General features: G+C 41.4%; 1 protein-coding gene across 4 annotated transcripts in view; it reads left to right on the forward strand.

The window, feature by feature from the left end:
- Positions 1-14,945, forward strand: part of CLSTN1 (calsyntenin 1) — a 93,464-nt gene that overhangs the window by 19,580 nt on the left and 58,939 nt on the right. For all 4 annotated transcript variants that reach the window (XM_063436303.1, XM_063436305.1, XM_063436304.1 and 1 more), the window contains exon 2: positions 1,546-1,668. In XM_063436303.1, the coding sequence (XP_063292373.1) occupies positions 1,546-1,668 (123 nt within the window). The remainder of the gene's footprint in view (positions 1-1,545; positions 1,669-14,945) is intronic.

The following is a 14,945-nucleotide window of genomic DNA, read 5'->3' on the forward strand; positions in this document are numbered from 1 at the left end:
GCCTGCATAGGTCTCCCCATTGTTTATTGTTCAAGAAAATATCGCCCATCATTTAGGGCCTTGAAACTTTGTGTTGGAAGAGGGAGTCCATAACCCAGGTAATACCTGCATGTGACAGTATGTTGTGGTTGTATTTTTTTTGTCTTAGTTTTATAGATTTTTGGTTAGCGAGAGATCAAGCTGTTGTTTTTCCATGTTATTTGACAGAAAGGTCACAGGGTTATCGCTTTACCTCTGATTGCTGTATAAATGTAAACATGCTTAATCAGATTAAAAGCTTAAACTTGTTCTGTCTTTGTTTTGTCCGCGCTCACCTCTGGTAGGTAAAAGGTTACTGCAGGCTGCGTTTGATGCCACCTTCCTGCTTCAAATAATGCACTAAAACGGGCGGTGAGGGAAATGGTCCCCAGCTGTTGCAGAACTACAACTACCATTATGCGTTGCAAGTCTATAAAGCTTTGTGGGAATTTTTAGTTCTATGGCTTGTGCAACAGTTGGCCAACCCTCTGTTAAAATAAAGATACTCTCATCCAAAGGACTTTCCTTGTTTCGCCATGAATTAAAAACAACTTTTTTGTGTTCTAGAATCAACACAGAGACGGCTACAATTATTTTCCCGTTCAGTGAAAACACTCACCGTTGCAGATTTAAAGGAGCACTATAGTGCCAGGAAAACAATCTCGTTAATAGGTCATCCCCTCCCGCTGAGGTGAAGAGGTTAAAATCCCTTCAGCCACCTACCTTAATCCAGCGCCGGGCTTCCTAAGCGCTGGTGACCTCTCCTCACCCTGCCGACGTCCGCTCCAAATGTGCATGTGCGCATTCAAACCGCCCATAGGAAAGCATTACTCAATGCTTTCCTATGGACGTCAGCGTGTCCTTAATGCGATTTCCACAGTAAGGATCGCGGATGCGGCCTCTAGTGACTGTTAGGGAGACAGCCACTACAGGCTGAATTAACCCTCAATGTAAACATAGCAGTTTCTCTGAAACTATCTACAGCTGCAGGGTTAAAACTTCATTGAGCTGAAGTGGTCTGGGTGCCTATAGTGGTCCTTTAACTACATCTACTACAGCAACTTATTAAAGTGGTTACAGTGCTGGGAGGCTGTAGGCAGTTCTCTCAAATCTATATTTTTTCCCCGATTTTAAAACCTCATACTAAAAATGGGGATTCCTTGCAGCCTAAGCTCACCCACTCTGCCTCATGTCCTTATTAGCTTTACAAATATTTAGATAATTATAGATTTAAAGCGCTACACTATTTTACTATTTTGAAATATTTAGCTACCCCACCAGAGTCATAAGGGATTATTTACTAAACAGCACATGGAGGGGAATTGAAAACTAAATTGCAATACATAGCTCAAAATTATATTTCAACCTAAAATGTGCTGTTTCTTTTTTCATTCACTGCGTTCTGGATGTGGATATTCTGTCCCGGAGGATCGATTTGGTTTAAGATGAATGGAAAGCATAATGTTCTGGATTTAACTGAAATGACACCTATTAATCGTTTTAACAACTTGTTTTTCTTTCTTACAGTCAACAAGCATAAGCCATGGATTGAATCCACTTACCACGGGATCGTAACAGAAAGCGATAATGCAGTTTTGTTGGACCCTCCTCTGATCGCATTGGATAAAGATGCTCCGTTACGTTACGCAGGTACACAGCCTCCCACCTCCATTTTTATTTCTGGTCTTTGGTTTTACTTTAGGGGATTTTCTTGCGGTCTTTACCAGTAAAACTGACAAATCAGATGTACCGGTATTTTATAAATTGTGTTTGATTCACTTGGTCTGTTGCATCCTTAACGATTTCTTTGCGTTATTAGTGGGTTGAAGTTCCTGTGTTCAATATGATTGTTAATGAAGAATGAATGGCTCTGCATGTTTGTGGCTAGGTTGGGAGGTCAGAGTGCTCTGAGGCAGTACTTGGTAGATTGGCAGTGATGGCTAATCTGCTATCCAAACACATCAGCTCGTTGGCCCTGTCCTACTCTATTCAGTAAAAAAGGATTCTATTTAGACCGTGGGTTTTCTGCCTGAGTGGGTTTCTCGCTCCCGGCACTCCCAAGCCACCCTGCCAAGACAGCACTGCTTGGAAGAGCAGGGATGCACTTTGAAATTGTTCCACTCTGTTTGTCAACAAATTGTTCATAAAATTTTCTTTTCTGCTTCTCCATACATTCTACTAACACATAGCTGTATACCGAGCCTGCGCTGGATTGCAGACCCCTGGCAGAAAGGGACGTGTTATGTGCCTGCGCACTCTGCCAAGCAAACAACGGGTACTGTTGGCTCCAACCGTGCTCACTTTATAGTTTCCTGATTTAACGCTCTGTGCCGTTGCAAACTACTTGCTTTCTTGATAGTGAAATTGTTCATTATCTTTGTTCCCAGCATAGCTTGTTGTTACATTGAGAATTGCCTAATGTGCCGGTGTGCTATTAACCCTTTAAATACCAATGGCTGTATATTTCTCTTGTAACAACCCAGTGTTTAGAGATCTTGAATCACAATAGAATATGACTCTCAGTTGGCAAACAGCAGGGGTGTATAGAGTGCCCAGTGCTGCTTAAAGCACAACTGTTAAATGTTAAATTTCTCCTTTAAATCCTTCCAAAATGCTTTCGTGTGAGACTGGAGCAGTTACCGCAGGTATTCACGTTTTGTTCCCGGGTGAAGAAGAGTTATTTGGAATATGGTTCACTTGCAGCAATTGTTGGAACGAGGCCAGGGTCAGTTATGGCGAGTGCCCCTAGGATTCCAGTTCATTCATTTTGCCAATGATTGTGAGTAAGAGGCGGTATTGGGGTAAGTGTATGCAGAATTCAGGCTTACTCGGTGTACGCCACAAATCATGTATGTGAAGTATTTTTACTGAAGGTCTGTATGAAATGTGTCATGCCTCTAAGTACACACCCTGATGTCATTTTTTTTTTTTTTTTTTACAAATGTTAATGTAATTTTTTTGTTAAATTGCTACTAAACCTACAAACTCAATATGAACTTTGAAAAGTTTTAGTGTTGAAACAATGAAATGATGCTTGATGCTTGAAATACGTGATCTTTACCTGTTAAATCCTAAACACGTGAGCTACACCTACAATAGAAATCAAGCTGCTTTTCCATTCCATGTATTTTGGTGACTAGCATGGCCGCTTACATTAACAGATGGCTAGCGAAGGGTGAGTGCGTGGCACCTAGATCCAACTATATAAATGGAGTAAATGTTAAACCTTGCTCGTACCAAGCTTTGCAGTTTATGAACGACTGGTTAATTTTAAAGATATTTTTAAAAGGAGCCCTGAAACCTAACTTTGTTGAATTGATGCTGCCCCCTCTCCTGCTTTGTTTTTTCTCTCTGCTGATTCTTATCTTACAATCTTTTCATAGTGCTGTGGGTTTTTTCCTTAGTGTGTACATTTCCCTTTCCGTGATACCTGTTTTCCATGAGTATTTTTTTCTGATTTATAATACAGCACGTATTCACTTCAGATCTCCCCTCTATTTTATCTAAACTTTAATCTTTTGCTGTGCCTCTACTTGTTCCCTGCTTGCTAGACATTACTGTTCGTTCAGGAAACTCTGCTCTGCTGCTTTGACGCATTGGGTCTGTTCTCGTCCATATCCAGGAATCCCAGATCGTCCTTAAGAACATTCTAGTCCTGTCTTCAAATTCATTTGGAGCCGTTTTACCCCTTTTTCCTTAAAAAGCACTTGGTTATATCCGTAGAAAAAGTTAATTAAATAAACATATGTTGCCAGCAGAGTCTACGTCCTTACCTCCCTGCACACAATCTGATAATCCACCGATTCTAAAAAGGGGTTCAGACGCTGGTGCCATGTCTTTTTCCCTATATTTAAATTTATTTTTATTTATTTTTTAATTAACACCTTTATAAACCCCTTAAGGACCAAACTTCTGGAATAAAAGGGAATCATGACATGTCACACAATAAAGGGTTAAAGATCACTTGCCATGTTTGCCATATTAGAGAGCGTTTGCCAAATCCTTTGTCATGAAGGGTTCCCATAATCTAGATTTGAAAAAAAGGGGCAAGCTTCCCATGATCAGGTTGCCATGTCTATGTAATTTGTGCAAGTCATGTACTTGATCAAGCTTAACTTTCCTTGTCCTTAAAAATGCTCTCTTGTAAAATTCCAGCATGGCTTGAAAGACCTGCAAGAATATTTAAAGAACATTCATGGAGTAACATTTGTCTTAAATCTGTAGTCTATATCTAACCTGATACAGGATAATTCAGGCTATTCATGGCCCAGCGCTTGCATAAATTCTCTTTAGCCGTTGTCTCTTGTGAGTTATGTCACAGAGAGATCTGACCGTGGCCGTGGCATGTTCTCGGAGGCCTGAGTCGGATAGATTGATCTTCTCACAATCATAAACATTGTTTCTTTTTGCTTCCCTCCCCCAGGAGAGTGAATAACCGCAGCATTGTCCTGCCATTGCTTAGTAGGTGTTTTGTGGCATGTAAATTGTGAGAAGCCCATTAAGCACAGATTAAATGTTTTCTGCACGGACATGTTAAGCTGCATATGTTTAAAAAGGAGTTTTAGGTGCTCACTAGAATATGTAACCTAAAGTGGTTATAAGAAGCAGTAACTGTAGGATCTGGTAGACTTATGCCTCGTTTCCACTGAGCGGATCGGTTCGGGTCGGTACAGTTTGGAAGGTTTAGAATGGACCAGCCCATTCTGGTGAGTGTTCCTACGGCCCTACATCTGAAGCAGGACCCTGAATGGATCAGTACGGTTCGCTTGTATGGACTACTTTCATAATGGAAACACCCAAAATAGCGAACCGATCCGCTCAGTGGAAACGAGGCATTAGAGTTGTGGATAAAAGGCATATTGCACAGTCTGTTGCTCTACATCAGTCATGTCCAAAGGCCGGCCCGCGTTCCGGTTTAATACGGCCCCACACTACCGGCACTGGGGGGTAGTGGTGGTACGGAGACCGGCACTGGGGGGTAGTGGTGGTACGGAGACCGGCACTGGGGGGTAGTGGTGGTACGGAGACCGGCACTGGGGGGTAGTGGTGGTACGGAGACCGGCACTGGGGGGTAGTGGTGGTACGGAGACCGGCACTGGGGGGTAGTGGTGGTACGGAGACCGGCACTGGGGGGTAGTGGTGGTACGGAGACCGGCACTGGGGGGTAGTGGTGGTACGGAGACCGGCACTGGGGGGTAGTGGTGGTACGGAGACCGGCACTGGGGGGTAGTGGTGGTACGGAGACCGGCACTGGGGGGTAGTGGTGGTACGGAGACCGGCACTGGGGGGTAGTGGTGGTACGGAGACCGGCACTGGGGGGTAGTGGTGGTACGGAGACCGGCACTGGGGGGTAGTGGTGGTACGGAGACCGGCACTGGGGGGTAGTGGTGGTACGGAGACCGGCACTGGGGGGTAGTGGTGGTACGGAGACCGGCACTGGGGGCTAGTGGTGGTACGGAGACCGGCACTGGGGGCTAGTGGTGGTACGGAGACCGGCACTGGGGGCTAGTGGTGGTACGGAGACCGGCACTGGGGGCTAGTGGTGGTACGGAGACCGGCACTGGGGGTTAGTGGTGGTACGGGGACCGGCACTGGGGGTTAGTGGTGGTACGAAGACCGGCACTGGGGGTTAGTGGTGGTACGGAGGCCGGCACTGGGGGTTAGTGGTGGTACGGAGGCCGGCACTGGGGGTTAGTGGTGGTACGGAGGCCGGCACTGGGGGTTAGTGGTGGTACGGAGGCCGGCACTGGGGGTTAGTGGTGTTACGGAGGCCGGCTCTGGCACTGGGGGTTGTGGTGTTACGGAGACCGTCTTGGAGACTATGGTGAGGCCTAATAGAAAGCAGTTGTTGTTGTTGGGGGATTCTATCGTAAGAGGTGTGGAGCTTGACAATGGTGGTGTTGTGGGATGTCTTCCCGGAGCTACTGCTCACAGAGACAGGAGACGACTTTGTAATATTGTTAAGCGAGCAAAGCAGGAAAGGGCATTGGATGTACTTGTCCATCTAGGGACAAATGACTTGGCTTGCAATGAGGTTTCAGAGGTAAAGGAAGTTTTTAGTGTTTTTGCCAGTGATATACAACCGGCATAGTTGCCAACATTTGAAAAACATTTCCAGGGACACTTGCAGCACAGCTATCAATTACTTGAAAATTTACCACACCCACTGCTCAAAGCCCCGCCCACGATGTCCAACCCACATAATTGTAGATTATGCTAACGTAGTGTACCTATAATCTTAATTTTAATAATGACAGGAGGCGAGTATTTTGCATAAATTTCTTTACTTTATGCCTCCAGCAGCACAAGTCAATCAGAAAAAACTTTAAACCAATCAGTAACAGGCATCACATCCATATATAAAGCCCTGACAGTCACATGATTTCCTCTTTCTTTAATGCGAAAAACAATCTATAACAACGTCAGGGAATTCAAATAACAGTCCTGAGTAACGTGTAGCACATAACTTGGAACTAGACTTGAAACCTTCCAGCTTTATCTTGATCTTTATGGTGATTACGCTGAAAAGAACAGAAATACGTGAAAGGTGATGGAAATCAATTGTTGTCCACATTAAATCCAGTACTATTCGTATCTATATTTATATTAAGTTAATATACTGAAACATTAAACCACCATAGTATACTTAAAGGGACACTCCAGGCACCCAGACCACTTCTGCTCATTGGAGTGGTCTGGGTGCCAACTCCCACTACTCCTAACCCTGTAAGATTATAGGTACACTACGTTAGCATAATCTACAATTTTATCACATGACAGAAGGCTTCATATTTTGCATTTTTAAAGCTGTGGTATGAGCGGGAAGGATGCGTGTGTGGTTTGACGAAATTAAATATACGGAAGTTTTCTCGCCGTGTCCAATTCGCCGCCTGTAAAATATAGAGGCCCCCCGTGAAGGCCTGAGAAGCAGCCGCGCCTTGTACCGAATGAGTACCCAAACACGTCTCCACCCTCGCTAGCGATAACAACCAATGAACTCATCTAGGCGGTGTTCATGGTAACTGGCTTGTATGGTTTGTATAAGACCAGTAGATGTCTTGAATGTGACAATCTAAGTGTTGTCGTGATCTCCGTATAGCAAAATACCGCAATAACTGTACAAAGACTGGGGAACCGCCGGGAACAGGGTAAGATACTGACACGAATAAGATTTAGTTCTACGAGACACCGTAGAAATCATTTCTTCTGGTGATACCGAAAAGACCATCTACGTCGAACTCCAGTACATCTGATACCCGACGAAAAGACTTAAAGTAACGTGACTACGGCTGCCAGAGGGATAGGTTTGTGTTATCTGACTAGTTCCAAAAAATTCAACATCGAGGAGATAGGGGTAATAAAAGGATCGCCGTCCCTTTCCATACACCAGCGAGCTCCAGGTGTTCCATGCGGATAAGTTATTTTGGGGAATACCTGTTGTCCATGAGTCCCATAATAGGTCTCTAGTTGGTTGCGATAGTCCCTTGACATACCAGTTTCCCTTGGAAGACACCAATCCACCAACTCCAGACGCTCCTGCATTATCAATGGATGATGTTTTCCTTTTGGATCTGTCCAAAGGCAAGTTAAAACTGAAGAAGTCGAGGATGATCCAAATTAAGGACAATCATTCTGGGTGTCACGCTTGATTCCTTTACCTCGGTAATGAGTACTATCGAAGTCTTTGCTATTCTGATCCCAATTTCATAGGTGTGCCCGGATCTCAGGCAGTGAGCTTTCAGCTGATGTCTGACCCAGTAGTGAAGTGTTCCTGGGCAATAGTCAAAGGATTATGGTGCCTTTCCACCGTACCCGTCGAATTTTCTTACGAATTGTCGCCATCGATGATGTGGGAAGGTGTAATCCGCCCAAAGTGGAATCTATTCCGAAGTAGAGGAACAGTCACTCGAAACTGGGATCGAACCGACTCCTCTCTGTTCACAATGTATCCCAACAATTCCCGAAACTGTAACATAAATCTCGTTTTGTGAACGTAGTCAGGAATAGTACTTGCAAAAAGTCAGTAAGTCGTCTAGGTATGCGACAGCGGGATACCCTTTGCTCTTCAGTGCGCCGTGGTGGGCTTCAGAAACTTCATGAGGCACCATGTGAACCAGTAGGTAAGCGTCCTTCAAATCCAACATTGCGAACTCCCTTCGAGGAGTAGGTCCCTTAAGAGATGGATACCTTCCTTCTTGAGTTGTTGGTACGCCCCAAAACCATTGGGTTGGCATAGGTTGATGACTGGGCGATAGTCTCCTGTCTTCTTCTTTACTACCAAACCAGGTCCTCACTCTTTCGTCCCTAACTTCAATGGTTTAAAATCCATCTTTAATTGGGCTGCTATGCGCCGTTCTGTGCCCCTGTCTGCCTTGCGTTCCCCAACCTACATATTGCCCTTAGCACCCATTCCCTCACATCGCATCATTAACCCCTTAAGGACACATGACATGTGTGACATGTCATGATTCCCTTTTATTCCAGAAGTTTGGTCCTTAAGGGGTTAAATGTATATTTAAAATAAATCAGACCTCGCTCAGTACCTGTCTCAACAGCAGCTGCTCCTAAACGGCAGGCGTGTGTGACGGGGCTGGGGAAAGGTTACCTGCGTGGAGTCATGCGACCCTGAGCCACTATGGAGGGTTAATCGGGTCTTTGTGAGGTTTTAGTAAGGCATCGAAAAAATAACCGATGTTTTGACCCGTTCAGGGCTTTCTCAAGGTCCTTTCGATGTATTTCCTATTGAAATAAATCCTCTTTTTTTCACTTTTTAAAGCCCTGAGAGTGCATCTCTTCATTTTGTGTGTGTATATGTATGTATATTATATATATATATATATATATATATATATATATATATATATATATATATACAAACGAAAAAATCAGAGCACTCAAAAAGGACTTCTTATTCAGTGTTTACTGTGATAAAAAAATTACATCAAATCAACAAATCGACGTTTCGACCCCTTAGGGTCTTTTTCAAGATTAAATAAAGTGTGTGAAAACAACGTTTAAATAGCAAAACATTAATGAGCAACTCACCAATCTCGTGTGTGCGGCTACTCGAACCCGGAAGTGTTACACCCCATCATGTGACTCCTATGACGTGCGTGCGTGTGTGCGTCATGGTTGCTAAGAGATGGAGTATCCACTCCGTGAAAATGACTGTGTGGTTGCTAAGCGATGGAATGTAAACTCAAAGGGTGAACCGAGAGTATGCCGGAAAACCCGTGTGACAAAGCATATAGTGCAAGACAAATGACGAGATCCCTCCAGGAGATCATAACGTGTAGGATAAAAACAAATGAATATGAGAACATATTCAAACAGAGAATTTCTAGTATGTCAAAAAGTATATCGGGTCTGGCCAGATGCCGTGAAGGCTAAACCACCTGTGACAAGTGATCTAAATATGTGTGTGAAAGAACGTAAATTTAAAAAACGATATACGGCCAAAGGCCACAATGACATACCCGTAAAGCTAATCGTAATCGATGTCAAAAACGTAAACATTAGAATATTCAGAAAATATTATGAACATAAAGGAGATATACATCATACATTATAAACCAATCAGGTCAGAGGTAATAGATAACTGAGAAACCAAGGTTATATATCAACAAATTCCGAAGGACGAACTGTAGTTATCAGATAGCATTTATAAGAACATAGTGAATGAGATATATTCGTTTAGTCCCTTTGGGGTGACCGTGTCTAAACGGTGAATCCAATACGTTTCTCGTTGCAGTAGTAATTTTGATCTGTCTCCTCCTCTGGGGCTGGGTGGTACATGGTCAATGGCCATAAATTTGAGGGTAGGAAGTCTATGGTTCAGTAGAAGGAAGTGTTTGGCAACGGGTTTGTCGGATTTTTGATCCCTGAAGGCAGTGGTAATAGTGGATCTATGGCCTCGGATCCTTTCACGAAGGGTCAAATCCGTCTTTCCAACGTAGGACAAACCACACGGACAGGTGATGAGGTATATAACATGGTCGGTCAAGCATGAGATGTAATGAATGATGGGAATTCGAGTGCCACTATGTGGATGAACAAATGAGCCACCTGTGTTCATGTGGCTACACGTTACACATCCGCTGCAACGATAACAGCCTTTCTTGGTCGGTCCTGTAGATTTCTGATAGCATTTAATCGGATCGCTTTTAACCAATAGATCTCTCAGGTTTTTATTTCTCCTTAGACTGATGTTAGGTTTTTGAGAGAAAATTGGTGGTAAGTTTTTGTCGGAACCCAAGATGCCCCAGTATTTGTGAATGGCTTTCTGGATATGTGGGGTACCAGTATGTAGGGTGAGTGGTAGATACATCTTGGTTGGGATAGATGCATGACTTGCAGTCTCCATATGTTCCCATGTCATGTGTCTTTTAGCTTTATCCAATGCTCTATCGAGAACTATACGACTGTACCCTCTAGTCAGAAATCTCGCGGTCATCTCTTGAAGTTGATGTGCCTGGTTCGTGAGATCGCTGTTATATCTCAATACTCGCATATACTGGGATATTGGGAGTGACTCTTTCAACTTTGTTGGATGGTAACTGTTGAAATGGAGTAACGTGTTCCTCGCGGTCTCCTTGCGGTAAAGAGTATATCCCAATTTACCAGTCCTCATGTCTTTGTATACCGAGACATCCAAAAATTGGATGATCTGGGTGTGCACGGTGAGCGTCAGTTTCACTGGAAGTTCTGAAGAATTGATCTCATTGATCATCTGTTCTAAATTATCCATGGTTCCTGTCCAAATTAAGAAAATATCATCTACAAATCGATGGTATACAAGTATCTGTTGATGAAATTTCTGCAAGATATGTTGAGTTTCGAAGAGGAACATGTAGGCATTGGCATATGATGGTGCCATTGCTGCTCCCATTGAAGTACCCATCAGTTGTAAATAAAAGTGATCTTCAAATTTGAAATAATTACAGGTGAGAGCTATCTGTAAAAGCTCCATGAGGAATTCAATGGGAGGACCATTGTATTTAGAAGAGTTGGAGAGAATTTGTCGTAATGCTTGAACGCCTTCACTGTGAGGTATTATAGTATAAAGATTTTTGACATCTAATGTAACCAATAGATGTTGTTCTTCTACGGCGGTTACTTTGTTGAGATTGTTCAAGAAATCGGTAGTGTCTCGGAGACAAGTTGGAAGATCTGTAACAGAGGTTTTAATATAATGATCTATGTATTTGGCAATTGGTTCAAGTAGACTGTCTCGAGCCGAAACTATATATATACACAAATAAGTAAATTAAATGTAAAAATAGTAAAAAAAAATATGAAATTTTATTCTAACTGTATTTTAATATTAATATATTTATATTAAAATACACTTAGAAGGAAATTATATATACATCTATGTGTATATATATAAATCAAAATAATACAAAATATATATCCATATACATTACATAAATAATTGTGTGTTTGTGTGTGTGTATATATATATATTATATACACACGTAGACTTCAAATAGATATTAGTGTTTTAAAACCGTAAAACATATCACAGCGATGATATTGTCAGTGAAAGTGACGTTTTTTGCATTTTTCACATACAAACGACACTTACACTGACGATATAATTGTTGTGATACGTTTTCTGGTTTTGAAACACTAATATTTGTGTTCAGCGAAGTCTCCCGAGTATAACAGTACCCCCAATGTACAGGTTTTATAGTGTTTACATTACAGGGTCAAATATTTTTACAGTGAAAATTGCCAGCTTGGTTATGTTGCCTTTTGAGACCGTAATTTAGCCCAGGAATGAGAATTACCCCCATGATGGCATACCATTTGCAAAAGTAGACAACCCAAGGTATTGCAAATGGGGCATGTCCAGTCTTTTTTTTTCGATGCATAGATACAGACCTTGAAGGCGATCTAATGTCTGAGAGTGTTGCATCTTTTTGTATATAGATATATGTAACATTATAATAAGCAAAATGAACAATTTGTCAAGACATGAATAGGTGAGGAGTAGTGGAGCGTAATGACCGTTGTATGCCTAGCAAGAAACAGATATAGTGGACATGTTTAATAAACAGTTGAAGATTATTTGTCAGGAGAAAATGAAATGGTAACATCATAGTAAACCAGCATGATCACAATATTAAGCTAGCTAAGAGTGCTGTCTAGACATGAGGAGGCTTAATAAAAGTGAAGCAAACTAGGCTGACATGTCTACATAAACACCGCAATTAAGCTGAAAAGTAACTAGATCCCTCCCAGACACAAAGGAGAGAGGCTAGATCTAGTGAACTAACCTATAAAACAGAATAGCAAGGCTATACATAGATATGCTTAGCATGTAATGGCTTGTTCTCGAGTGATATTTTTTTTTTAAAGTAAATTATATGACATGATACAAATAATGGTATATAAAGAAACCCCTTTATGTCCTGAAAAAACACAATATATAACTTGTATGGGAACCGTAAATGAGAGTGAGGAAAATTACAGCTAAACACAAACACCACAAAAGTGTTAAGAGCCCTGGTCCTTAACGTACAACATGGCCAAAACAGGCCGGTCCTGAAGGGGTTAAGAGAAGCTTTGCCAACCACAGTGTGGTTTTAGAAAAGCATAAATCTGATCCAAAAAATATTAGTTTTTGCTATTGAAAAAGTCACTATACACTGGAGAGGAGGAGATTTAGACAAAAAATGAAGTCTACAGGAAATGAACTGAATCTTTGAAATGCGCACTTTAACACCGAGAGGACTTAATATTGATTTTGAAATTAACTCGATTTTACGACCTCAAATCCACTTATAATATCCTACCCCATATAGTGAATACAGATATATATATATTTATTTTTCATATATCATATTTTTAAAAATATTTGTATTTTAAATCGATTTTAAAAAACATTTTACAATAGTTTTTATAACCGTTTTTTCTATATAATAGAAGTGTTTTATGGATATGGAATCTGTAACATTAATGTTATTCTCTATCTTCTAATATATATATATATTTGGACTTTCTGCCCTCATCCAAAATGGAGTTTTGGGGATACACAATGACTATCCTATGCAGATATACCACGTGCCCCTTTCTGGACAATATGGGGACTTTCACTAAGAACATTACTACTAATGTCTGAAGGTGGGCGGAGTTCATTAGACCAGTCGGAGGAGAAGAAAGAATGACTGCTCCGGAAGTCAACGCACCACCTTCTTGGTAACCCGGAAGAATCAATTACAAGGACAGAAATAAGACTTGGTGCTCAATGTGTAACATCATGAATAGGAAGTTTGTCATTCATATTGAGTGGTAATTTAGAAGAATGCCGAAACCGGAAGTACCACCATCTTCGTGGTGGCGGGTTACTTCTGGCTAAGGCTATATTTGGGCATCAATTTGTCGCAGCCACACCTGTTTTTCATACCTGGCAGGGGGATATAATATTTTTCGGAGTGTGTGTGTGTGTGTGTGCGCGCTGGCTAGAGGCAAGACATACTGCACCTGAGGAAGACCAAAGAAGGTCGAAACACGTTGTGCTAGCTATTTTATATACTTTGATGTAATTCCTTTTTAAAACGAACTACATCTGGCTCCTGAGTTCCTGATAAAGACTCCAAGCCTGAGAATATCTAGGAGGAGCAACCAGATCCTGCTATCCCAATAGTGGATGAAATCTCTAGTCCAGAGCCTAACTTATTTGGCTCTGGAAATTGTGAGTGTGCTTTATCTTTTCACTACATTGTATTTTTGTCCTAACAGTACACACTATCTTGTGTTTTATATGTGAATACTTAACAAAAAGGTAAAATATATAACTGAGAGTTTGCGCTATCACCCTTTTCTCTTCTGCTTTATTCCAGATACAAGATAAGACAAGGGACTAGAGAATTGGGCAGACTAGATGGGCTGACTGGTTCTTATCTGCCGTCACATTCTATGTTTCTATGTTTTAGCATGGCATATGTTCTTGGAGGCGGGTCAAAGCGTCTTATTCAATAAAATATATATTTCCTTATCGATATATCCTACAAAAGAATATACACACAAATCCATTGTATATACATGTTAAATAAAAATAACTGCCCTGTTATAACCCAGAGCCTAAATAGCCCAGCACTGGGTTGAAGTGAACCCCACACCATTCTAGTGTATATCTTACTATAGCAACGGCAGAAACCAGAGAGAACCCACGGGGACCCAATTAGTTGCATTATATTTCTTTCCAGATAAAAGCTATAATTGAGATGTTTGCATTAAGGTACTATAAGCATTTTTTGCGCTTTACATATTGCACCTTTAAAATAATTAACCTCGGCTTCATTCACCTTTTATAAGGTTTTTTAGCACAACACTAATTCTGGTTTGTTTGTCAGTTCTGCTCATAGTGTGACGTGTTTGCAGCTGAGATCACATATTAAGCGCCTGCACCTTACACTGGCTGTGATCTATCTTTATTTTTAAGAAGTGATATTATCTATTTTGTGTACCTATAGAGGACTCCATCTATCATTTAGCATAACTACTTTTTATCTGTGTTTCTGTGCAAAACTCTTATCTGTATTTGGTGCTCTATTCTTGCTATTATAACTTAATTTTGTATTTATTAATTTTCATTATATTTGTTGCTCTCTGTATCATGGAACATGGAGTCTCTTTCACAGTTTGCTTGTTATCTGCACTTTTTAAGCTTCTTAAAGACCGTAGGTTATCCTCACGATCGTTATTCCACCTTTGTTATTCATCAGACAGTAAGTTGAGGTGAGTTAACAACCAAGTTGCTTGATGTAGCAAAATGGCAGAGGAAAAAAAATCTCCAGTTTGGCAAATTATGAGAATTCTCCAGCTTTATTTTGGGCTAAACTGTGTCACTGCTCAACTTTTTGCAACTCGCTATTATGTGAAAAATGCTCTAAGGGGCTAAAACAAAAATGAAAACCGCG

Source organism: Pelobates fuscus, chromosome 11, assembly GCF_036172605.1.
Source record: "Pelobates fuscus isolate aPelFus1 chromosome 11, aPelFus1.pri, whole genome shotgun sequence".
NCBI lineage: Eukaryota > Metazoa > Chordata > Amphibia > Anura > Pelobatidae > Pelobates > Pelobates fuscus.